The sequence below is a fragment of the Xenopus laevis genome, chromosome 3S, assembly GCF_017654675.1.
Source record: "Xenopus laevis strain J_2021 chromosome 3S, Xenopus_laevis_v10.1, whole genome shotgun sequence".
Classification (NCBI taxonomy): Eukaryota; Metazoa; Chordata; class Amphibia; order Anura; family Pipidae; genus Xenopus; species Xenopus laevis.
The window spans coordinates 126,376,364-126,401,168 of NC_054376.1; the positions used below are offsets into that span (position 1 = coordinate 126,376,364).

The 24,805-nt window shown below is 41.2% G+C and overlaps 1 protein-coding gene across 1 annotated transcript in view; it reads right to left on the reverse strand.

Annotated features, from left to right (window-relative positions):
- LOC108703407 (A.superbus venom factor 1-like) overlaps window positions 1-19,367 on the reverse strand; it is a 57,275-nt gene extending 37,908 nt beyond the window's left edge. Inside the window, exons 1-11 of the mRNA XM_041588932.1 lie at window positions 19,260-19,367; window positions 18,426-18,618; window positions 17,368-17,530; window positions 16,029-16,099; window positions 12,445-12,539; window positions 11,630-11,712; window positions 8,839-8,926; window positions 8,219-8,321; window positions 7,930-8,050; window positions 6,660-6,775; window positions 6,095-6,241 (exon numbers count right to left, since the gene is read on the reverse strand). Of these exons, the coding sequence (XP_041444866.1) occupies window positions 6,095-6,241; window positions 6,660-6,775; window positions 7,930-8,050; window positions 8,219-8,321; window positions 8,839-8,926; window positions 11,630-11,712; window positions 12,445-12,539; window positions 16,029-16,099; window positions 17,368-17,530; window positions 18,426-18,618; window positions 19,260-19,324 (1,245 nt within the window). The 5' untranslated portion in view covers window positions 19,325-19,367. The remainder of the gene's footprint in view (window positions 1-6,094; window positions 6,242-6,659; window positions 6,776-7,929; window positions 8,051-8,218; window positions 8,322-8,838; window positions 8,927-11,629; window positions 11,713-12,444; window positions 12,540-16,028; window positions 16,100-17,367; window positions 17,531-18,425; window positions 18,619-19,259) is intronic.
- Window positions 19,368-24,805: the final 5,438 nt, after the last annotated feature.

The following is a 24,805-nucleotide window of genomic DNA, read 5'->3' on the forward strand; positions in this document are numbered from 1 at the left end:
TCCACCATGCTTCTTTCTTTAACAGTTCCTTATTTCTATCCCCTCCCCGTCGAAGTTTGGGCACATTATCTACAACTTGGAACTTTAATTGTTGGACCCCATGGCCTTTTTCCACAAAGTGGCTTGCAACAGCCTGATCTATTTTCTTTAACCTTATGGCAGACTTGTGTTCCCGTATCCTGTCTCGTATGTATCATGCGAGTAGTCTGCCCCACATATAAATACCCACAAGGGCATTTCACAATATACACTACAAAAGTAGATGTGCAAGTGTAATATCCCCTGATCTTGATGGGGTTACCCTTACGTGGATGATACACAGTGTCTCCCTTTTGACAGTTGGAACAACAGTTACAGGAAAGGCACGGGAAAGTCCCATTATTTTTTGGGCGCAATACACCTTGCCTCAAAAATTTTCACCAACAAATTAATTTGGCGCTACCTCATATTAAATTCACATTACATGCCGATGAAAGAAAAATAGCTTTTTTAGATACTGTGGTATTAAATCATGACGGGAAACTAGAAATAGACCTTTTTGTTGTTAAGCCAACTGATAAGAACATCCTCCTACACTATGAGTCGTTCCATCCAGTCTCAACAAAAAGGTCATTACCAAAATCACAATTTTTACGGGTAAAAAGGATTGTATCCAACAAAGACAGACAGAGTGAACGTTTGGAGGAGATGCAAGATAAATTCGTTCAGAGAGGGTATCCGATGCCTTTATTAAAACAGCAACGGAAAGAAATTGAGGGTGACCGAAAGGAGTGTAAACATCAGGGCAAACATAAAAATAAAACTAAGAGAATTCCATTTATTTCTAAATATACATCTTTAAGTAAAGATGTGGCTAAAATTATTAATAGACACTGGAGTTTACTTAAGGAGGGGATACCAACTGTGGAAGCCTTTCAAGCTTTACCCCTCATGTCATACAAGAAAAATAGAACCCTAGGTTCTATGCTGGTGAGGTCGGACCTGGGGGGCAAACAAATGAGGCAAGGTGTATTGCGCCCAAAAAAATAATGGGACTTTCCCGTGCCTTTCGTGTAACTGTTGTTCCAACTGTCAAAAGGGAGACACTGTGTATCATCCACGTAAGGGCAACCCCATCAAGATCAGGGGATATTACACTTGCACATCTACTTTTGTAGTGTATATTGTGAAATGCCCTTGTGGGTATTTATATGTGGGGCAGACTACTCGCATGATACGAGACAGGATACGGGAACACAAGTCTGCCATAAGGTTAAAGAAAATAGATCAGGCTGTTGCAAGCCACTTTGTGGAAAAAGGCCATGGGGTCCAACAATTAAAGTTCCAAGTTGTAGATAATGTGCCCAAACTTCGACGGGGAGGGGATAGAAATAAGGAACTGTTAAAGAAAGAAGCATGGTGGATACGTTGCTTAGAAACCATGGAGCCCCATGGCCTAAATCGTTAATACGACTTACACTCTATATTCCGCTAAGTATGTTTTTAACTGGATTTTTATTTATGTTTTTAATATTACAGATTTTTGAACAAGGAAATAGCAGCATAGATATGGAGAAGGAGGCTCCACCGACAAAACAAAATATAGCATGATTAAATCTTTTGTGATCTGTAGTTTGTGATGTGTTTAAGGATTGAGCCACAAGATGGCGCTATACAAGGTAATATAAAAATGTGTAACCATGTGTGAAACATTAAAGGACCAGTAAAGTCAAAAAATTTTACAAAAAAATTCGTTAGAATACAACGAAAAAAAAACACCAACACAAATTAAAATTTAAAATAGCAAAGCCTTTAATAAGAAATAACTTACAGAAACTCCACTTCCTGTCCTCTTCAGAAACGGCGAAAAGGCGACCATCCATCCTGCAGCACTCCATTTCTCCTCCTGGATATTCACTGACAGCATGCAGCTGGGAGAGTGTGCTTCCCCTTGTCAAGCAGCGGGCTTCTTGCGGCTCTGTAGGATGGACACAGTGATCAGCGCAATTTACCAGTTGAGGGATTCAACAACGTGCTCCTGCCGACCCTACCCGACCCCTTGTTCGTGTCTTTGGTGGAGGAGCAGCGCCTGTGCTTCTCTGCAGCTCCTGCTGGTGACCGCACAGCTCAGTGCACAGTGAACGATGTCAAGCCTGTCCTATGGACCCCTGGAAGACGAGATCCTTGTTGCAAACAGCATGATCCAAGTGCCCTTTGGCAGGACAGTCTTCCTGGATGATGGATCCCATCCACTACCTGCTGATCCCGAGAGACAACGAGCCCCTGTCTCAGAGGCCGGGCCGCCTGACCCCCAACAAGTTCCAGTGCGAGTTCCCAGGAAGTGAAGTACTCGCACCTGGGCGTCCCTAGAGGAATGATCGGTGAAGAAATCGTCTTCATCAAAGTACGGGGAAGGGAAGGACTCGAGCCCCACCAACTTCTCCAGGACCGTTTCCATGGTGTCTGCCCCCTGGTGACTGCGCTGAGTGGGTCCCGCGGTTGAAGAGTTGCTGCTGAAGTTGAAGTCCGGCACGCTGCGGGCGCCCAGGTGCGAGTACTTCACTTCCTGGGAACTCGCACTTGTTGGGGGTCAGGCGGCCCGGCCTCTGAGACAGGGGCTCGTTGTCTCCCGGGATCAGCAGGTCGTGGATGGGATCCATCATCCAGGAAGACTGTCCTGCCAAAGGGCACTTGGATCCTGCTGTTTGCAACAAGGATCTCGTCTTCCAGGGGTCCATAGGACAGGCTTGACATCGTTCACTGTGCGCTGAGCTGTGCGGTCACCAGCAGGAGCTGCAGAGAAGCACAGGCGCTGCTCCTCCACCAAAGACACGAACAAGGGGTCGGGTAGGGTCGGCAGGAGCACGTTGTTGAATCCCTCAACTGGTAAATTGCGCTGATCACCGTGTCCATCCTACAGAGCCGCAAGAAGCCCGCTGCTTGACAAGGGGAAGCACACTCTCCCAGCTGCATGCTGTCAGTGAATATCCAGGAGGAGAAATGGAGCGCTGCAGGATGGATGGTCGCCTTTTCGCCGTTTCTGAAGAGGACAGGAAGTGGAGTTTCTGTAAGTTATTTCTTATTAAAGGCTTTGCTATTTGAAATTTTAATTTGTGTTGGTGTTTTTTTTTCGTTGTATTCTAACAAATTTTTTTGTAAACATTTTTGACGTTACTGGTCCTTTAACTTGATAAAGGGCCATGCGGCTTGAAGCGTTGTTGCGATTGTTCAGATGATAAAGCCATGAAGTTCCAATAAAGGCTTTTTTAAATAATCTTCAAGACTGGTGCTGTCTACTGTGATTTTGGGATATTGAAGCTGGTGGAAGTGGACACCAATTGACGTGCACCTGGTCGTTACATTTAAAAATCAAAGTGGTGAGTGCTGGCTGACTATTTGTATATAGGCGTCTTTGATGTCCAGCGACATAAGGAATTGTCCCGACTCCATCCCTCGGATGACTGAGCGGAGCGTCTCCATCTTGAACAGTACAGACCGAAAGATATTTGTTGAGGAATTTGAGATCTAGTACCGGTCTGAAGGAGCCGTCCTTCTTGGGCACTAGGAACAGATTGGAGTAAAAACCTGAGAAGGTTTCTGACGGAGGCACTGGAATGATCACCCCACTCTGCTCCATCTTGTTGTCCAGAAAGGTTTGGGCCTTCGTGGGATTTGTTGGTAGTCTTGACATGAAGAATTTTCTGGGAGGAAAGGAGGAAAAATCGAGGTGGTAACCTTCTGTGATGATCTTGTTGACCCAGGCGTCCAACGAGTATTGATTCCAAACCTCCCGGAACCGTAGTAGTCTGCCCCCTATGGACTGCTGTGGTTCCGGAGGGGGTGCCCCGTCAACCTGAAACGGGTTTGTCTGCTGTAGGTTTGTTGTGGAATTTGTTGTTTTTCCATGCTGGTCGTCCCTTGTCGGTAGGTTTGGAACGAAAATTGGACCGTTGAGGCGGGCTGTATCGTCTTGAAGACCGACTGGATTGGCCTCGAAAATACTTTCTTTGGCGGAATGTGGAAGAAGGTTGAGACTTGGACTGGGGTAGGAATGTGCTCTTTCCCCCAGTTGCTTGGGAAATAATCTTTTCCAGCTCCTCACCAAACAGTCGTTGGCCTTTGAAGGGAAGCGAAGTTAAGGACTTCTTAGAACTGAGGTCAGCCGTCCAATTCTTTAACCATAGTGTTCCCCGAGCCGCTACGGATAGTGCTGATGTGCGTGCGGTAATCTGTACTGTGTCAAGTGTAGTCTCGGAAAGATAGGCAGAAGCCTCAACTATGGATTGTACTGATGAAACTAGATCCGTTCTAGGAACACCCTCTTGAATATCTGTAAGAAGGGATTCAGCCCAGGCCTGAATGGCTCTTGCTACCCAGGACGGGACGAAGGGTAGAACCGGCTGACGAGGACACCGCTTTGAGAAAACCCTCTAGGCGTCGATCAGAGGAATCCTTGAATGCTGCGGCATCTGTGACTGGTAGTGTAGTAGATTTAGACAATCTGGAAACAGGAGCATCTACTGTAGGAGGCATTGACCACTTGTCCACCAATTCTTTAGAGAAGGGATAGGACTTGGAGAATTTTCGAGTGGCTTGAAACTTTCTTTCAGGATAATTCCACTCCTCTTGTATAATATTCAGCAGTTGGTCGTGTGAAGGAAAACAGAGAGAAGATTTGTGTTTTCATTTAAATAGGCTGGAGGTTTGAGACTGTGGGTCTTGAGACTGAGAGATTTTTAGGACCTCTGTTACGCCCTTAATGATATGTTCTATGTCATGTTGAACATCGTGGGGCTCTGAAGAGGGGCCGGCCATGCTGTCTTGTGGTGTGTCTTCTCCAGAAGAAGGGCTAGACTGAGCAGCTGTGGAAGTAGTGGTACCTCCTGGTACAGGCACAGCGGGGGCTCCCTTGGTACAAGATCTGCAGAGGGGCTCACCCTGACCCCCTGGAATCTTTAATTGGCAATGCTTGCAGGCAAAATAGGTAATTTGGGCTGCAGTTGCTAGTGCTCCCCCTGCCCTAGGGAATAGTCCCCCTGACTTACCTTCTGCCATAAGCAGGGACTATGGTACCAGCTGAGGGATTTGGCTGCAGGTGGTAGGCAATAAGGCGTCTGATAATGCCCCTGGAAGCCTGTAAGGACTTCTATAAGTGCCAGTGCGCTGAGGGGCCAGAGATTTCAGGTGCTTGTGTGCTGCGATAATAGAGAGCCGCACATAGACTCGTCAGGGAAGCGTGCAAATCAGCGGCTGTGCAAGGAGGCTTGGAATGCAAGGGCCGCCTCCTTCTACACACATTACTGGATGCGTTCCACAGAAGGCGCGTAGAATGGCGCTGAATTAATCCAAATCTGCTCATTCCCCTGCTGAAACGATGGAGAAGGAGAACGCGCACAGGAGCCATGAAAAGGGGCAGAATCCAGGGAAAAGGTTAGGCCCACGGAGTCACTAATTTGCGCAGGCAATTTTGGCATAATGGTGGCAGGGGAGCAGCCCTGGGGGAGGAGAGCAACCGTGTAGGGAATAGATGGTGAAATCTACTCACATTTAGCCGCACCCTAGGCCCTCTGCTCTCCCTCCACGGATTGCAGGCATGCCTATGCGAGTCTTGTTTAGCCAGAAGGCCATGGACTGACTCTGGTGGGCATCCCACAAAGGGGGTTTTACCCCCAATTCAACTTGAAGCTTGGAGCTTGTAGTCGTCCATCCTCCTTGGAAGCAGGACACTTAAAAACTGATTGGATTGACTCTAGTGTGGAGTTAAGGCACCGTACCTGGCACGCCCCCTTTTTTCATTAACATAAGTTTCCTGCCTCCTGGAGGGTGGTGCTTAACCCCATAGTCCCTGTGTCCCCCTTGAGACAACAGAGAAAATGGGTTTTCAGACAACGGATCCTATTCTAAATTGCATTCGTTAATAAATTCTATGGACTTATAAACAAGCTGGCACTGCATTGTATCAAAAGCCCAATATTCTCTGAAAGTTAGCATTCATGTAGGCATAGAGCTGTATTCCACCAAAACTTGGGTTGATTAACTGTCATTTGCAGATTCATTGAAGTCTACATAATGACTCTTGACTAAAGAAAAAGGATTCTAATAGCCAGTTTCTCACAGTTATGGGCAGATGGTTTATATGTATGCGTGTGTTAAGTATCAGCCGTGTGGTTCCATCTGCTTGAGTAGTCCCTTCAATGTTTCCTGGCTCAGCCACCACAGGGATATGATGAGCAGGAGAACCATCAGGATTGGTTACATAGACCTAAAGGAAAAATAAATTTCAGTTACAGAAAAGAAACAAGAATGGAGACATCCCTCTTTGGGTGGCCTAAGACATAAAAAGGGGTTCCCCTTGAGGGATCCTGAAGATCATTTAGGATTGTGAGAATGAATGCTAAGTCTTTGTCTTGGATACCTTTAGAATTCTAAAAGAGTGACTTTGATGGCCACATTATATGACTGACCACATTTTGACTACAAAGTGTAGACTTGAAGTTCTGAACCCAAAAGGAAGTCTGAAGACCTTTGCTGTAAATGTATGCAACATGTATAATGTCATGTATAATGAAAATGGACAAGAACAAGCTACAGAAAGTGTGAACTTAGGCGGGTGAAATCAGTCAATGGTAGAAGCAGAAGATGACCCCAGGAACACACAGATACCTCAAGCAGGCCATTACCATCATATCAAAAGGAATTCCAGGTTTGAAATATTTGGAGGTTTTGGTAAAGAGGATTTTGTATGGTGATGTCACAATATTGATATTCTCTATCTCAGCCTCCACCATGTCGCTACCTGCAAAAAAAATTAATGTTATAGATGGTCTTCTATACTAGACTAGTACCAGGCTTTTTATTAAGCTTAAAGAGCAACTTGAGTTATTGGCTATTTATTATTTTCTCTGTCACTTTGTGTTATAATAACAATAAAAAAAGCCAAATTTGTAATTAGAATCCTTAGCTCAAGAAAAATATTAAATGCTTTTCTTAAAGTTTCAGACTTGCCTTAGCAGCCATCATCTCTTAGGATGTCTGGTCATAAGTCATAGCATTTTCATGGTGTCCCACTAGTCATCATCTGGGTCTGTTGGCCTCATTATGTGCAATTTGCTTACACACACATATATATATATATATATATATATTTGCCTACTGGACTCTTAGTTCAGTCTTCAGTCATTATAGAAGATCGACCTTTTATAAATCATGTTGACTGCTGAAGCCATTCATGACTTACAGGGCTTCATTGTCCACCCTATTTTTTGTTTTACCTGATGGACTAAAGTTCAGTCTTGCTAGCGTGCTATAATTTAAATCAATCATTTTAGGCTTCCCACCCATAGGTAGACAACCATTACTATTTGGTTAGAGTTAGGTGCACAGTTTGCTACTGTTCTAGTAACTGCATCAGCCAATCAATAGGAAGCATTTGCTGGTCTGGTGTATGAAAGAAAACATTTCATAGGCTGCCCTAGGTTACTAGACCTGAAGCACTACATGTTTCGGACCACAATGGTCCTTCCTCTGTCCTTCTTCCTGTGTGGTCCGAAACATGTAGTGCTTCAAATAAAACTACACAAAGATTTGAAAGGGCTGTCCAGTTGTTTATTCTACATAAATTAGCAGTTATCAGGTCTAGTAACCTATGGCAGCCTATGAAATGTTTTCTTTACACAAAGATTTGTAAAGGATCTCCAGTAGTTTATTCTACAAATGTTACAGTGCTGGAGGTGGCTTCTCTACCAACTGTTGTAGAGCCTATCTGAAACCTATATAACGAGCTGTGGATCAAGTGTAATAACTTATTCTACTCTCTGCTGATTTATCCTTGGTATCTGATAGGTGCATTTTGGTATATATCAGTCTACTGATGTGTCCAAAAGTCACTTTGTAGTATTTGTCAGTGCCCTCCCACTGCCCAATAAAAGGCCCCAACTGCCCCCTACTCACCACTTTCTGAGAAAACAGAAACCGTCACATACAAGCTGAATTGTAGCATATCCTCTGGTTTTTCAAAGTACTTCACTAGGTGTTTCCTTTTGAGCTCTACGCGACCTTCTCCATCATCAATCTGAGCGAGTGGCGCACAGGAGATAGAAAAGAGGAAAAAAAGTCATACTTAGTAATGTATCAGCTGAGGCTGAAAAGAGTCCAAGAAATTTGAAGTAATTCCCAATAAATTTGTAAAAGACAAGTAAAGGAAGAAGATTTGTGTAAGTAGAATGTTGATATCTGATACCATGACTCTCGTCAGTGACTCTGTGATTCCTGTCTTTACATTGTCCTTTCTTATGCCAAAGAGCACAAATGCATATCCTTCCACGTTTTTCCCATACAGATACCTGGCAGAAATAACATGGTAATGTGAGATACATTGTACCGCAGACAAACAAAATATACAGAAACTAATGTATCGGGTTACAGATATGATGGTGTTTAGAAAAGCTTTATTATTTGAAGATCTACCTATTGATCCTTCCATGAAGAACCAAGGAAGTGGGAAAGGTGCTTTTACTGCATGAACTAGCGCAACTAATTGCAAAAAACACAGATTTTTATTTTAATTAAAACACGGCAAGGTTTCTAGGGTCCCAGGTACCGTAACAGCCAGACATCGGTCTCTGAATGACAGACTGGAAAATGAATAGGAGAAGGTCTGAATTGAAATATTATGAAACCAAAAATTCCAGAACTTGATACCTAGTGACCTGATAGAATTGAAAGTTCTCAGGTAGAAAAAGCAAGAGAACAGAAATGCAAACAATTTGATGATAAAACATCATCCTAATACAAGTTTAAATATGATTTTATGTCTGTCTTAGCAATGATCACACTTGTGTATCCACCCCAGGAACTCACCGGGCAAGAATATCCATTCCGAAAGTCTCAGCATCAGCATAGAAGTAGTTAGTGTCTGGTTTCAGGGTGATTTCCATTAAGGGCAGCACTGCAGACAAACAGATAAACAAGGACAGATATAGTGTATTAGATAGCACCATACCTTGATAGTATATATTATTTTAAAGGCTGGATATTGAAGTTGGACCATTGCTTTAAAATTAACCATGAAACCTATCTGTGTCCAGTTAGTTGGCATAGCTCACTGGCAGGGAGTGTACTATGCATGTGAAGTCTACAGCAACCGCAATTGATTTAGCATATACTGTACCTGTACCACCAACTGGTCACTGGAAAGGAAGATTCGTGTACTTGACATTAAATCTTTTTCTCTCTAGTCGTTAGGGGGACACAGCAACTGTTGGGTAAAGGGACGCTCCCACTAGGAGTCAGGATACTGCAATGATGTCAGAATTGATACTCCTCCCTCTCAATTATTACCCTCTTGCTTAGCCAGCAGAGATCAGTTACTCCCAAAGAACGCAAACAAGAGAATGGTAATAAACCCAAAAAACTATTCCACATCCAGGGTTGAAGAACAAAATCTGAACAAAGAGTTATGGTGGGGCTGTCCTGTGTCCCCCTAATGACTAGAGAGAAAAGAACAATACATAAATCTTTCTTTTACGTTGTGGGGGACACAGGAGCAGTGGGGAGAACATACCAAAGATGCCCCTGGACCAAGTGAAGGAGGAGGTCAACAGTGTTGAGAGGTTCAAACAGGGACTCCAGTAGTGCATTGAGAACAAGGCTCAAGTCCCAAGGGGGGAGTTGATGCCCAAAGGGAGGAGTAATCCAAGAAACTCCCTGCTGGAAGGTGACAACCATTATCGTAGAGTGCCAGATGTTTCTGAACCCCTTGGAGCCCCTTGGACAAGCCAGACTGAAGGAAGTCTTGCACCATAAGAATGTTATATTCCTAGAAATCAACGTTGCACTGAACACACCAGGACCAGTAACAGCTCCACATCATATGGTTGATCTTGGTTGTACAGGGTATTAATGCTTTGATCATGGTCTGGATGACATTATCTGAGAGGCATTTTTCCTTCAGGATAGAGGAAGAATTGAGGATTTCGGTGCCAAACAGGGCCCTGACAGGGGGTTTGTATCTCAGGGTTAGCAATGCCTGGGGGCTTTAGAGATAGAGCCAGTGATAGAACCAGACCAGGATCTCCTGGGCCAACATGGGACGACTACTATGATAGCAGCAAAATATCTGCATAACTTTTTGAGTATCCACTGAAACATGGGACGAGTAGGGAATACATAGGCAAGCCAAAAATGGCACATTTCCTGGCATCTATCCACTTGCCAGGGGGTAATGGTATTGTGTGAAGAACTGGGGGACTTTGCGGTTGTGTCTGGTGGTCATCAAATCAACTTTAGGCTCCCTCCACCTGTCTACCAGAAGCCGAAAGGCATCCTGGTGAAGTTATCATTCTTTGGGTCCACCAAGTGTGTGCTTAAGAAGTCCGCCCCCCAATTTGACACTCTGGGGATGTGGATGGCAAACATGAGCAGAATGTTGTATTCCGCCTAGATCATGATGGGGGTTACCTCCTTGTTTGCTGCCTTGCTCCACAAGCCCCCTTGTCAATTTATGTAGGAGACGGTAGTGGCATTGTCCATTTGCACCCACACCGGTTTGTGTCTGCCAAATCCTGCCATGACTGAAGAGCTAGGTGAATTACTACAATTTCCAACAGGTGGATTGGAAGCAGGGATTTCTCTATTGACCACACAACCAGAACCGATCTCCCTAGAAAAGTTGCCCACTAACCCTGGAGACTGCTATTGGTTGTGTCTATTTGCTAGTTTGATTTGGTGAACATCTGACATTGAGTCAAGCGGTGGGGTGAAGTCACTATGACAATGATCTCTAGGTGTTTGTTAATAGAGAGAGTCCGAAAGGAGCATCCTTTTTATAAAGCTGAAGCTTGACTTATGTTTGTTCTGTGGGAGAAGTGTGCTCTTCCCACTCAGTAGCTTGAGATTTTTTCCAAAAAGTCTACACCCTTTAAAGGAACAGTTCAGTGTGAATATAAAAACTGGGTAAATAGATATCCTGTGCAAAATAAAAAATATTTCTAATATAGTTAGTTAGCCAAAAATGTAATGTATAAAGGCTGAAGTGAGTGGATGTGTAACATAATAGCCAGAACACTACTTCCTGCTTTTCAGCTCTCTAACTCTGAGTTAGTCAGTGACTATAAGGGGGGCCACATGGGACATAACTGTTCAGTGAGTTTGTAATTGATCCTCAGCATTCAGCTCAGATTCAAAAGCAACACTTATGACCCATGTACCCTATCCTCAAATCTCTGATTGGTTACTGCCTGGTCACCAGGGTAACCAGTCAGTGTAAACCAAGAGAGCTGAAAAGCAGGAAGTAGTGTTCTGGCTATTATGTTACACATCCACTCACTCCAGACTTTATACATTACATTTTTCGTTAACTAACTATATTAGAAACATTTTTTATTTTGCACAGCCTATTTATTTACCCAGTTTTTATTTTTACATTGAACAATTCCTTTAAAGGTATCATGGACTTCTTAGAACTGCCCAACAAGGGGGTAAAAGTTGAAAGGGAGGAGGGGCTATTCAGCCATCACTACAGTGTCCTGCCTCCTGGTGGGAGGGGCCCTTTACCCCACTGAATTTTCAGTTCCCACTCAATGATCAGTGTCTTTTAATATGAGCTACTGCAACAGCACAGTATGCACAGGGAATTGGAACATCTTCTTACCATATTCTTTCACCTCAAAGTTGGTGATGTAATTCTGTTGAGGGGTGTCCTCATACTTTGCTGAGATAGTCCAGACACCAAGGCTGTAAGTGTAGATATGGTAGAACACTATTAGTAGCGAGTATAATCACTATCAGCACTATTACAATGGTCATGCAAAATGGCCCCCAACAGTCAATGTATGTTGACTAAAACAAACCCTCTAGATGTCTTTAATTATTAAGTACTGTGAGCACCAATGACTGTTACTTAAATGTATTGATCTTGATACATCATCATACATCATGTAATACAGGTCCACAGTTAAGGCTGTTGTTAATACATTTGTTCAATGAAACAATGAGTTGGGTTCACTTCTTCTTGACATTCCTCAACAAACCAGCCAAGGAACCCTTTGGAGCTTGTGGAGCAGTACACAGAAATGATGTTCTTTCCTACTATACTATGGGAACCCTGACTATAATATAGATAGAACTCAGACAACTGTGAAATAACATTTTATTGGAAACCAGTAGGACTGTAAACATTCAAAGCATAATTGCGAATAGGGAACATTGCAACATCATGCTTCAGTCTTTTTGCCTTTTGTCGCTTTATTTATAATGGGAACATCTACCAAACATATATTTGATCTCATTATTTATGCTTCAGTAAACTGATGAAAGCAAATTGCTGATTGGTTGCTATGGGTTACTAGACTAGGGAAAATTGGTTGAGTGTTAGTGGCTACTAAGGATGTTGTGGCTATTAAAGGACGTGTCATCCCCCCAAGCCAAAAATGGGGTATTTTTATTGGACATGGCTGTGTTACTTACTTCAATAATTCGGGCAGTTTGTGGGACTGGGAGATGATTCCAGATTTACTGTTTTGCAAGATGGAATATCTCTTTACAACAACACCATCTGGGGTCTGGAAAGATATAAATAATAAAGCCAACATTGAAAAGCATTGCTGATAGATACTCACATATAGATTTCACTGGGGCAACAGAAGCACTCGCCACTACATTAGTGTTGAGGTTCAACATTTTGGCCAGTGTCCCCATTAGCTTGTGACAAGATCACAGCTTGAAAGGCACTGGTGTAACCACAATTTAGCTGTAGGTTTAAAGGAACAACAAAAAATGTAAGTGTTTTAATGTAAAGAAAATATTATGTACTGCTGTGCTGCACTGGTAAAACTGATATGTTTGCTTCAGAAACTCTACTATAGTTTATATAAACAAGCTGCTGTGTAGCCATGGGGCAGCCATTCAAGCACAGGATACACAGTAGATAACAGATAAGTACTACTATAGTTTATATAAACAAGCTGCTGTGTAGCCATGGGGGCAGCCATTCAAGCACAGGATACACAGTAGATAACAGATAAGTACTACTATAGTTTATATAAACAAGCTGCTGTGTAGCCATGGGGGCAGCCATTCAAGCACAGGATACACAGTAGATAACAGATAAGTACTACTATAGTTTATATAAACATGCTGTTGTGTAGCCATGGGGGCAGCCATTCAAGCACAGGATACACAGTAGATAACAGATAAGTACTACTATAGTTTATATAAACAAGCTGCTGTGTAGCCATGGGGGCAGCCATTCAAGCACAGGATACACAGTAGATAACAGATAAGTACTACTATAGTTTATATAAACAAGTTGCTGTGTAGCCATGGGGGCAGCCATTCAAGCACAAGATACACAGTAGATAACAGATAAGTACTACTATAGTTTATATAAACAATCTGCTGTGTAGCCATGGGGGCAGCCATTCAAGCACAGGATACCCAGTAGAGAACAGATAAGTACTACTATAGTTTATATAAACAAGCTGCTGTGTAGCCATGGGGGCAGCCATTCAAGCACAGGATACACAGTACTACTATAGTTTATATAAATAAGCTGCTGTGTAGCCATGGGGGCAGCCATTCAAGCACAGGATACACAGTAGATAACAGATAAGTACTACTATAATTTATATAAACAAGTTGCTGTGTAGCCATGGGGGCAGCCATTCAAGCACAAGATACACAGTAGATAACAGATAAGTACTACTATAGTTTATATAAACAATCTGCTGTGTAGCCATGGGGGCAGCCATTCAAGCACAGGATACCCAGTAGAGAACAGATAAGTACTACTATAGTTTATATAAACAAGCTGCTGTGTAGCCATGGGGGCAGCCATTCAAGCACAGGATACACAGTACTACTATAGTTTATATAAATAAGCTGCTGTGTAGCCATGGGGGCAGCCATTCAAGCACAGGATACACAGTAGATAACAGATAAGTACTACTATAGTTTATATAAACAAGCTGCTGTGTACCCATGGGGGTAGCCATTCAAGCACAGGATACACAGTAGATAACAGATAAGTACTACTATAGTTTATATGAACAAGCTGCTGTGTAGCCATGGGGGCAGCCATTCAAGCACAGGATACATAGTAGATAACAAATAAGTACTACTATAGTTTATATAAACAAACTGATGTGTAGCCATAGGGGCAGCCATTCAAGCACAGGATACACAGTAGATAACAAATAAGTACTACTATAGTTTACATAAACAAGCTGCTGTGTAGCCATGGGGGCAGCCATTCAAGCACAGGATACACAGTAGATAACAGATAAGTACTACTATAGTTTATATAAACAAGCTGCTGTGTAGCCATTGGGGCGGCCATTCAAGCACAGGATACAGAGTAGATAACAGATAAGTACTACTATAGTTTATATAAACAAGCTGATGTGCAGCCATGGGGCAGCCATTCAAGCACAGGATACACAGTAGATAACAGATAAGTACTACTATAGTTTATATAAACAAGCTGATGTGTAGCCATGGGGGCAGCCATTCAAGCACAGGATACACAGTAGATAACAGATAAGTACTACTATAGTTTATATAAACAAGCTGCTGTGTAGCCATGGGGGCAGCCATTCAAGCACAGAATATACAGTAGATAACAGATAAGTACTACTATAGTTTATATAAACAAGCTGCTGTGTAGCCATGGGGGCGGCCTTTCAAGCACAGGATACAGAGTAGATAACAGATAAGTACTACTATAGTTTATATAAACAAGCTGATGTGCAGCCATGGGGGCAGCCATTCAAGCACAGGATACACAGTAGATAACAGATAAGTACTACTATAGTTTATATAAACAAGCTGCTGTGTAGCCATGGGGGCAGCCATTCAAGCACAGGATACAGAGTAGATAACAGATAAGTACTACTATAGTTTATATAAACAAGCTGATGTGCAGCCATGGGGGCAGCCATTCAAGCACAGGATACACAGTAGATAACAGATAAGTACTACTAAAGTTTATATAAACAAGTTGCTGTGTAGCCATGGGGCAGCCATTCGAGCACAGGATACACAGTAGATAACAGATAAGTACTACTATAGTTTATATAAACAAGCTGCTGTGTAGCCATGGGGGCAGCCATTCGAGCACAGGATACACAGTAGATAACAGATAAGTACTTCTATAGTTTATATAAACAAGCTGCTGTGTAGCCATGGGGGCAGCCATTCGAGCACAGGATACACAGTAGATAACAGATAAGTACTACTATAGTTTATATAAACAAGCTGCTCTGTAGCAATGGCGGAAATTAAAAAAGGCTATATGGTACATTTTAAATAGTGTATAACAAATAACACACATAACACTACAGAGCTTATCTGCTATCTACTGAGTAACCTGAACCTTTTCTGCCCCTATTGCTACACAACAGCTTGTTTATATAAATAATAGTAGTGTTTCTAAAGCAAAACAGTAGTTTTACCAGTGCAGCACAGCAGTACATTATATTTTCTTTAAATTAAAACACTTACATTTTTTGTTGTTACTGTTCCTTTAAACTGGATGTCTCTGGGGACCCCTACTTAACGTGTAGCCCCTCAATTTTAGATCCACTGTCTAGAGGTTCAATAGTATTTAGGCAAGTCCATAATCAGGTAAAATACTAACAAAACATGGACTGATATTTTACAGCCTACAGTAATTCCAACAGGATAGCGATATATTAATGGCATTCAAATGAAAAAAAGGTGCAAACAGCCAATATAATAAAATAATTAATAAGTATAATAAAGAATGAAAAAAATACTCACAGTTCTATGGGTGAATGACTAAATAACCAAAACAATAAACCAAAAAAGTGGTTAAAAGTTCAAATCCATTTATTAGGACAATACAGGTGGTGGCCTAACGCGTTTCATGCCTATTGGGGGCACTTACTCATATTTTTCATTTTGGTTCTATTTTAATAGCATGGTCGGCTCCTATGTATCTTATAACTAGTTTTGATTTATTTGCCCCTTATTTGCCCCAGATTCTGTTGCTGTTAACCAGCAACAGTAGAAAATAGGAAGTAAGAACTGACCACAAATTCGATGATGAGTGTTTTGGAAATAGGTTGCATCTTGTAGTTCATGGAGTAAATCCGATATAAAACTGTGGAGTTATAGAAAGAGTAAGTAAGGAGAGTGGGTTTGGACTGAGCTGATAAGACATATTGCGCGAAGGAAAGAGAGAACTCAACTGAAGACATAACACGTTGGGAAATATTGTCACTAGCTCCTCAAGTCCCTAAATTTGAAGATCAGACTGGCCAATTTATCACTCTTCAAAGGAAAGTGTTGCTGACTGGCTCTTTTTTTGGGCCTTTATATAATGAATAAAGTACCCCCTATTGTAAATTATAAGGATATTATAAGTCACCAAGGAGTTCCATGACCAGATAAAAGCATGAGGCTGAAGGCCGAGTGTTTTTATACAGGTCACAGAACTCCGAGGTCACTTCTAATATCCTCATATATTCCAACAAGGGGTACTTTATTCATTATAATACACAAGTTTTAGGAGTCATGTTACCACCCACCAGTCTGACCAGCAAGTAGTCAAGGAAGTTGTCAGGAGAAAGAAAGAGGCTGCTCTGATGTTTCTTCAACTTACGAAAGATGTGAGAAAGGTTTCTAATTATTTTCCTAAGCAGAAGAACATCAGAGCAGCCTCTTTCTTTATTCTTGATTACTTGGTGGTCAGACTGGTCAGAAACTGGCCAGCAGGTGGCGCTGTTGTATTATAATTAATTTATATTCATATTATTTTAAGAAAATAAATAATGAATGTAAATTACAAACAAGCTCATTAATTTTACCTTCACTTATTTTCAATGGCACCTTTACTTATCCTTTAAATGGCACCTTCATGTGTCTCAGACCTTAAAATGTATGTGAATTGAGACAGTGCTTAGAACCTTTTCCTTAGAAAAGAGTTCTGAAAACTAAATTGTGATATCAGCTGAAATTGTGATATCAACTGCACAGGATCCATCACCCATTTAGGCTAGGGCCAGACACTAAGGATTCTCCATAGACAGAGAAACCGCTGCCTGGCTTTTTACCCTTCTCTTCTGCAGACAGGGCAGATTTCAGAACTAAATGCAAAATCCATGACTTCTGCCTCTACCCAAGTGGAGACAAAGCATGCAGAACAGGAGCCGATGAACAACTGGAGATGTATTTCTCCACAGGCCAAGATCTGCAATTGTCTGGTCCTAGCCTTAGACCAAGTCTCAGTATATCTGAGAAATATAGTAAATATGTTGAATTTCAATTAACTGATAGTCTGAGAAGAGATAACCACTGATAACTTGCTATGAGTTACTGCCCAGGTGTAAACTTGTCCACTTTTGATAACTGTCCCCCCAGTATGTGCACCTGTAGATCCTGGGGTGTAGATAGTCTTGTCGGTCTGAAGGAAGATATAGCCACTGTGGAATGACAACATCACAACTTTCTCCAGGGTACACACGTTAGATTTCACACTGACATACACAAACTGCCTGTTTCTTTCTTCTTTAGGTAAATCCTCAGAGGGAATCTGAAACAATGGAAAAACACAATATAGCCAATTTATCAACCCAATGCAGTTCTGCTCTAATGGCATTCTACATCCCCCTTGCTTGACAATTTCAATTCACTTGTAGGCTGGCACAGAAAACTGGACTTCACTCCAAACTATTGCGCAAAAACGAACATCTCAGAGGGTTGCCTTACATGTTTCATGCCTTGTGGGCACTTAGTCATAGGCTAGGGATATTCTGTACAACCAGTGATATTTAAATGAAAAAGCACCAATCAGAGAAGTGTTTTGTAGTTGGACAACCAATCAGAATGCTTGGTACATAAATGATTCGTTTGCTCAAGGAAAATAAGGTACATATAGGATTTACATGTTAAAACAATTAAAATGCATATTACAGAAAAAACATATGCACCATGGGAAAATGCTTTTTGCGAGAAAGATTTGTAATTTACCTAGTTTTACAGCTAAGGAGACAGTTTCAATTCACATTACATCAGATATAAGAACTTGAAAAGAATTTTAGACAAAACAAATGCACCGGAGTCTAAAATTATTTAGAATTATTTAGAGATTAGAAGTATTTTTTAGAGACAGAATTTCAAAGGCTTTTAAACAAAGCAGGATACATTATAATCTAAGTTCGTTCATGTGGGTTGTCTTGTTTCTAAGAAGAAAATCCATTTGTTTTAGGAATGTTGCCACCTGTAGTTGGACTACTTTCATTTTTACTGTTCAGAATGTCTTCCCTTACTCTTTCTTTGAGGGTTCGACTAGTTTGGCCGACATACTGTTGAAGTCATTTTTTACAAGTTATCAAATACACCACATTTTTAGAATTACAGGTAATATATAGGGTAGACAAGGAAGCATCCAGGTGTAGGTGTTGGCATTTAAAAAAAACCCATCTCACCTTTATTGTGGCCGTTGCAAGGAAGCCATTGTTACTATTCAGGGATACTTTGGCACTGGCTAGATTGAGTTTCTTCTGAGGGAAGTCCTGGATGATGACCTCAGCTTCAAACGCAGTACTTTTTCTTCGAACATCTATCACAATCGTCTCCTCACTCTCCACACGCATCAGATTCGGTGTGATAAGTATACAACTGTAAGAACAGTCACACATGGGGACACATTTATTGCATTGGTTTAAATAAAGAGCATCATCGTATGGCAATATATATCAACACATCATTATCTTTTAATGCAGACTACAGATTGACCTACCCGGACCAACTAATGTGTTGATAAAGGGCTGGAGTAAAGCCCGAAACATTGCCTTTTGTGCAACAGATTTTATCTGATCTGTGCTGTATATTTGGATCCATGTGATTACATTGTTGGATGTGTTTTGTTCATCCAACACAATCTCCTATGGTGTTTAACCAGCCAAAAACTCACAAATAACTTAAAAAGTGCAAAGTGCTTAAAATATGGCATTTTGCTCCTGTTTTTTTTCATGCTCTTTGAACTTATAATGTTTTAAAATCCAGTCACCATTATGGGAGAGTGATACCGCTGACTACTTGCAAATCTTATTGCGCCTCTACAAATCTACAACCCTCTAGTTCTTAACCTGTGGATCAGAACCCCAAAACAGTGGCTCAATGATCCCATCTAGTACAGTGAATTAATCATTCCCAACAGAAACAGTAATAAAAGCATGGTGCATATGCAGATCCTAAACCAATGCTCAGCATAATTCTGTAGCTCATAGTGCAGTAGGATTCTGGGGGTCAGCACTCACGGAAATTGGGCGTAGGACCCAGAGACCAGGAGCAGGAGAGACAGGGAGAGAAGTGTACACCCCATCCTGTAGATTGGAGAATCTGCCGACTCTGAATGGGGTATTTAAATGAAATGTAGTGGGAGGTCGAGAACCTTCAGCCAACAACACAATAAGTGAAAGGGAGGGGTCACAAAGTTTTCCAAACTCAATCATTTCCAGTAGATGCAACAAAAACACATCCAATGTGAAAAACTGTGTCCTTCAGGGAATAGATACACAAGCACCCAGAGCCGAGTGCAAATAAAAACATGAATTCGATTGGCATGAAGCAGCCAGAGACCAAGCCAACAAGCTCAGAGTACAAATAATTAAACATAATCTGGCCTTTATCATTGGTGGTGTTTTATACCATAACAAGAAGGTTCATGTGCAGGAATTCAGATCTCCACGTTCTGGTCTGTACAGAGCAGAGGCCAAAAAATACAGAATTACCAATTTACCACAAAGTACATTATGGGTAAAATTTTAATGAAGATCCGGATCTTGGCTGGTATTTTAGTGGCAGCGCTAGTTGTGTGTAAGTGAAACAGAAAATCCCATTATACGTAACCATGGTTTTGTGAGAAATGCACTGAAACATGGTATGTAGGAGGAATAGAAACAGGAAAAATGCAAGAATAAAAGGTTTAATCCCTCCACCTGCCTCTATCTTTTCCACATTTGCCCTTCCCCTACCAGAAAGGAATTGGAAACATTTCCCACTGCCCAGGAGAATCTTGGTATGATAGAGTTTTCTGTTTTCCTGTTCTTTCCACATGGCAATGGGTAACCAACAGGATATGTCCAACAAATGAGGCACATATATATTTTACTTGCTTTTACTTCCTAATAGTCAAAAGCAGACATATTGCAAAAAGCCACATCAATCTTATAATGTTTTAAGAAGGTGTGGAAGGAGCACCACACATCATAGTTACATAGTTGGGTTGAAAAAAGACCATCAAGTCCATCAAGTCCAACCCCTCCAAATAAAAACCCAGCCCCATACACACACCCCTCCCTACTGTCACATAAATTCTATATACCCATATCTATACTAACTATAGAGTTTAGTATCACAATAGCCTTTGTATTATGTCTGTCCAAGAAATCATCCAAGTCCCTCTTATAGTCATTAACTGAATCATCACCCGGCAGTGCATTCCCCAACCTCACTGTCCTCACTGTGATGAACCCCCTACTCTGTTCCTTTAAATGAAACTTCTTTTCCTCTAGTCTGAAGGGGAGGCCTCTGGTACGTGATTCTCTTTAGGGGTAAAAAGGTCCCCTGCTGACACAAGTCATCTGCCAAGGCCTGGGCATGGAAGGCCCAGGATGTCATCATAGCCTTAGTAGATTGAACATTGCATTTTCTTAAGAACTGGTAGTGTCTGTTGAAGGTACTACTCCCTTGGCTACACAGCTTTGCTCATTTGGCCATTGTACCCTTAGACCCTTTATTCCTGCCACTGGAATTGATGAGAAAAATGATGATATAACTCCCATTCTCCTGCTTTTGGCAGAGATCTCCTAAGTTGGTAAACTAGAGTGTTCTACCCTGGCAGGTAAATGCTGAGTCTATTTGAAAAAAGCTGTGATCAAGAGTAATAAGGTTGGAGATTTTGTCCTGGCCAGGTTAACAATATCCTTCTCTGTGGTCATGTTGTTGATTTGATCATAAAAGCTTATTTCCAAATCCATTATTGAAATGCCAACAGACCCAACAGGATTTCATTTTCTTCAGTTGGTGGGTCTACTATTCTGATAACATATTTCCAAGGGCACTAAGTGTATAAAATTATCTTGGGGAGTTTCCTAACCAATCATAAGTGGGGATGACTAAGGATCTGTCAACTCGCAGGTTCTCTTTCTTCACCCTCCAGTGTAACTTGCACTATCGGAGCTGAATTTCCAGGTTAAAGCAAAAACTATTAATGGCTGCATCTACTTTCATGTCTTCCTCTGAAAAAGAGTACATTTATCCAGTAACTTTTTGTCCAGGCTAAGCCATTCAGACAAATGATATATTTTTCTTTTATATCTTCATGTACTGGAAACACCGTGTTCTACTTTACTTAAACATTGGTCTGATTTTGCAGGACCAGGACCATCTTCGTATAACTGTAAAGTATGGGGCAGATTCTCTAATGGGTGAATTTTCGCCAGCGTCAGCTTCGCACAACTCGCACTACTTCGCCAGGCGCTGACTACACCAATTCACTAATATGCGTAGTTTGTCCTGGGTGCCGAACGCTGGTGACTTTTCACAAGCGTTACTTTAGCAGTGTGAGCATTTCATAGCTAAGATGCGCTAGCGTTCGTTTGTGATCTTGCTCTTAGGTCAATCTTCATAGGGCGGGAAATTTAAAGTTGTATGGACGTCTTTATTATAAATGTTGGTGCAGATGCTTGAAGTTCCCACTTTTTATTACAAATGTCTAGGGAACCTTAATAAAGACAAGAGAGTTAATATAATGCCCTACACATGAGCCCAATGTAAAATGAATGTTCCATATGTTATGAAATGTCTGGAGAAAACCGGTTACAGGCAGGACTTTTGAGGGCAATTCCGCTTAAAAAAGGAAAAGTCGCCAGCGTTTTTTGAACTTTAATGCTTTTTTGGCTCACAGGATATGATGTAAGTGACAGAAGACTGAGGAGGATGTAGCTTCTTTTTAGCACTTCGTCTAATCTGAGGTGGTGAAGTCAAATCTGGTGAAAGAGGCAACGTTCTGTAAAATCCTCACTTTAATGAATGTGCGAAGTAACGACCTCTCGCCAGAGTGAAAAAGTCACCTGGAGATAGAGTGCGAAGAACGCTAGCGACGGTCTCTTTTGCTAGAGAACTGACGCCTGTTAGTGAATAGGTGATGTCCCTATGGATGGTAATGCTGGCGAATTAGCGCTAGGGTTACACTCAACGTCCTTTAGTGAATTTGCCCCTATGTCTCATGGCCAATATAAGATATATGAATTTATCATTTTTAAAATTATCCAACATAGAGTCAGATAATTCTCTTTCTGAATTATTGGACTGAGCTCTAAATTCTGGAGAATAACATTCCTTATTCTCCACTGTATGATGTTTTTCAATACGTTATCAAGGACCCATTAGCTTCTTTGATCCAGGTCATTATCCGAGGAAGAAGAAGTAACCCCGCACAAATCTAACAGCTTTCATATGGCAGTCCCATCACATGTAGCACATTATGTTCTTGCTGATTTCCTTTTAGAGGTTCTCCTCCTGTCTCCCAGGTGAGTTTCCGAAGGGACCAGGTACTAAAGAAATTCAGAGCTGATTAGCACTTCATTCAAATGGGTTTAGGGAGCCCAAATAAGGAGCACGTTAGAGCTGGAGCTCCATTTATATTATCTTATCATATTATCATCTTAGAATTGAGGTCTAGGTCAACCAGGGAGAATACTGAATTGTGGGAAATTTACAGCATACATATTTTTATGAGGATGACTATGCTGCTGGTGAACGGTGCTTCATGAAGGCAAATCATGACTGCTTTTGGCTTTAGTGGAAGTTGGCTTCTTATCTTCATTATAGCTGCCGTGTCCTTTATTATTTATTGTTTGGGTTCGGCAGAAATGAACCAAGGGGGTCAGGGACCTGAAGAGTCTGAGTAGCCAGGGCTGTAGTTTGGCTGAAAGATTAAATTGGAAGCAAATGAATAGGAGTAAATGATTGATAGTGGATGATGGAGAGCAAAGTGAAATTGTGGAGAGAAACAGCTGAAAGAGAAGGCAAATGTAACTTTGTGCAATACATCTTTTGTGGGCAATTGGGGAACCCTTACATGTCACAGGGCAGTGTATTCCACAATTTCACTTCTACTGGTTTATTAAGATGATGAGAAATTAAATTATAGTAAAACACTGGGGCAAAACTATGCCAGTCTCACTAACGAGTTACTAAGTAACGAGAGAAGAACATGTTGAAGTGGAAGCACTTCAACATGTTATTGTCTCAGAACACTAAGGGAGTTATTTATCAAAGTCCGAATATTCGAACCTCGAATAATTTGCAGTTTTCGGAGCAAAAACAAAAACTAAGAATTTTTCAGGATTTATTAAAGTCAGATGGTCTAAAAGCTCTCAAGGTCCTGTATGGAGAAGGTCACAGTGTCTGCACTGATGTCTGTACTGATATCCGGTGATTTTGGGGTTTCTGTGCAAAAAAACATTCTGCAAACTCCGAAAAAATATTAGTTTTCAGGGAAAGCTCTGAAATTTGCCCAACCCTATTTTTTCTGGCTTTTTTCTTCATCAATAAGGTCCATTCGGGAATTCGGAATTGCTCGGATTTCTAACTTAGAAATACTGAGATAAATTTGGACCTTGATAAATAGCCCCCTAAATGTCTACAGCTGTCTCTGAGCACTAAGTGGCAGATTTATTTTGGTTCAAATGGTAAATTTGAATTTTCAAGTTGGACTTTTGGTGAAAACTCACAAATTTTGAGTTGTGAATAATCCAAACTAAAATTCTAATTCTAACTCGAATTTTAATTCAAATTTGAGATTTATCATACCTTGACCCTGGGAACAACTTGAATTCAATAGGACACCACCTAAAACCTGCCAAGTTCATGTACAAGTCAATGGCAGAGATTCAGTGACCCATTTGAAGATGTTAATAGATTTACTGACACTTAAGTTTTTTTTTTTGAGTTCGAGTTTATTTAAATTTGATTCGAGTTTTTGGGTCGGTAATATTCGTTCGAGTTTAGGTATTCAAGTTTTTTCTTAAATACAATACAATTCCAGTTTTGAGGTCATTGGAATTCATACAAGGTAAAAAAAGAACTCTATCACTCGCCCTTTGATGAATATGCCCCTAAATGCCCAGAAATGGAAAACGTGATAGAGACAAAGTAAAGTGCACGTGAAGAAGAAATAAACAAGCAAGAGTAGTTGATGTTATATGACTAACAATGAGAATGGTATGTATTGTATCTTCTATCTGGTGAGGCTTTCTTCACCTGGTGGCATAACTAAGTGCAACATCGGAATGGAAATAATTCACTGTAGCCTCACTAAGACAGATTGGGGCAGGTTCCATCAATAACATACTCTGAAGATTATTTTAAATCTCATATTTTCTCTAGTGAGGGGCAAACTAGACTCATAAGGGACAGGGTGACAGACGTGAGGGTTAGCTGACCAAATATTTCTGTCTCAGGAATGATCATCATGTTGCAAGTACAATTCCTTGCGTTGCTGGTCAAGCCAACAGTAAGGGGCAGATTTTATCAAGGGTCGAATTTCAAAAAAATGGGAGTTTTTTTGAACTCCCATAATTTCAAAATTCGAATAAAAAAAGACCAACTGATATTTATTAAAAAAAACTACGTTTTTTTTGTGGGGGAATAGGCTGTATTCAATCGTTCCAATCGAGGTAAGATCGTATTTGATCGAATTCGATTCTAAGTGTTTTAAAAAAAAAACTTTGATATTTCAAAGTCCACCAATTGACTCCAAATGGGTTCTAGGAGGTCGCCCATAGGCTAAAACTGC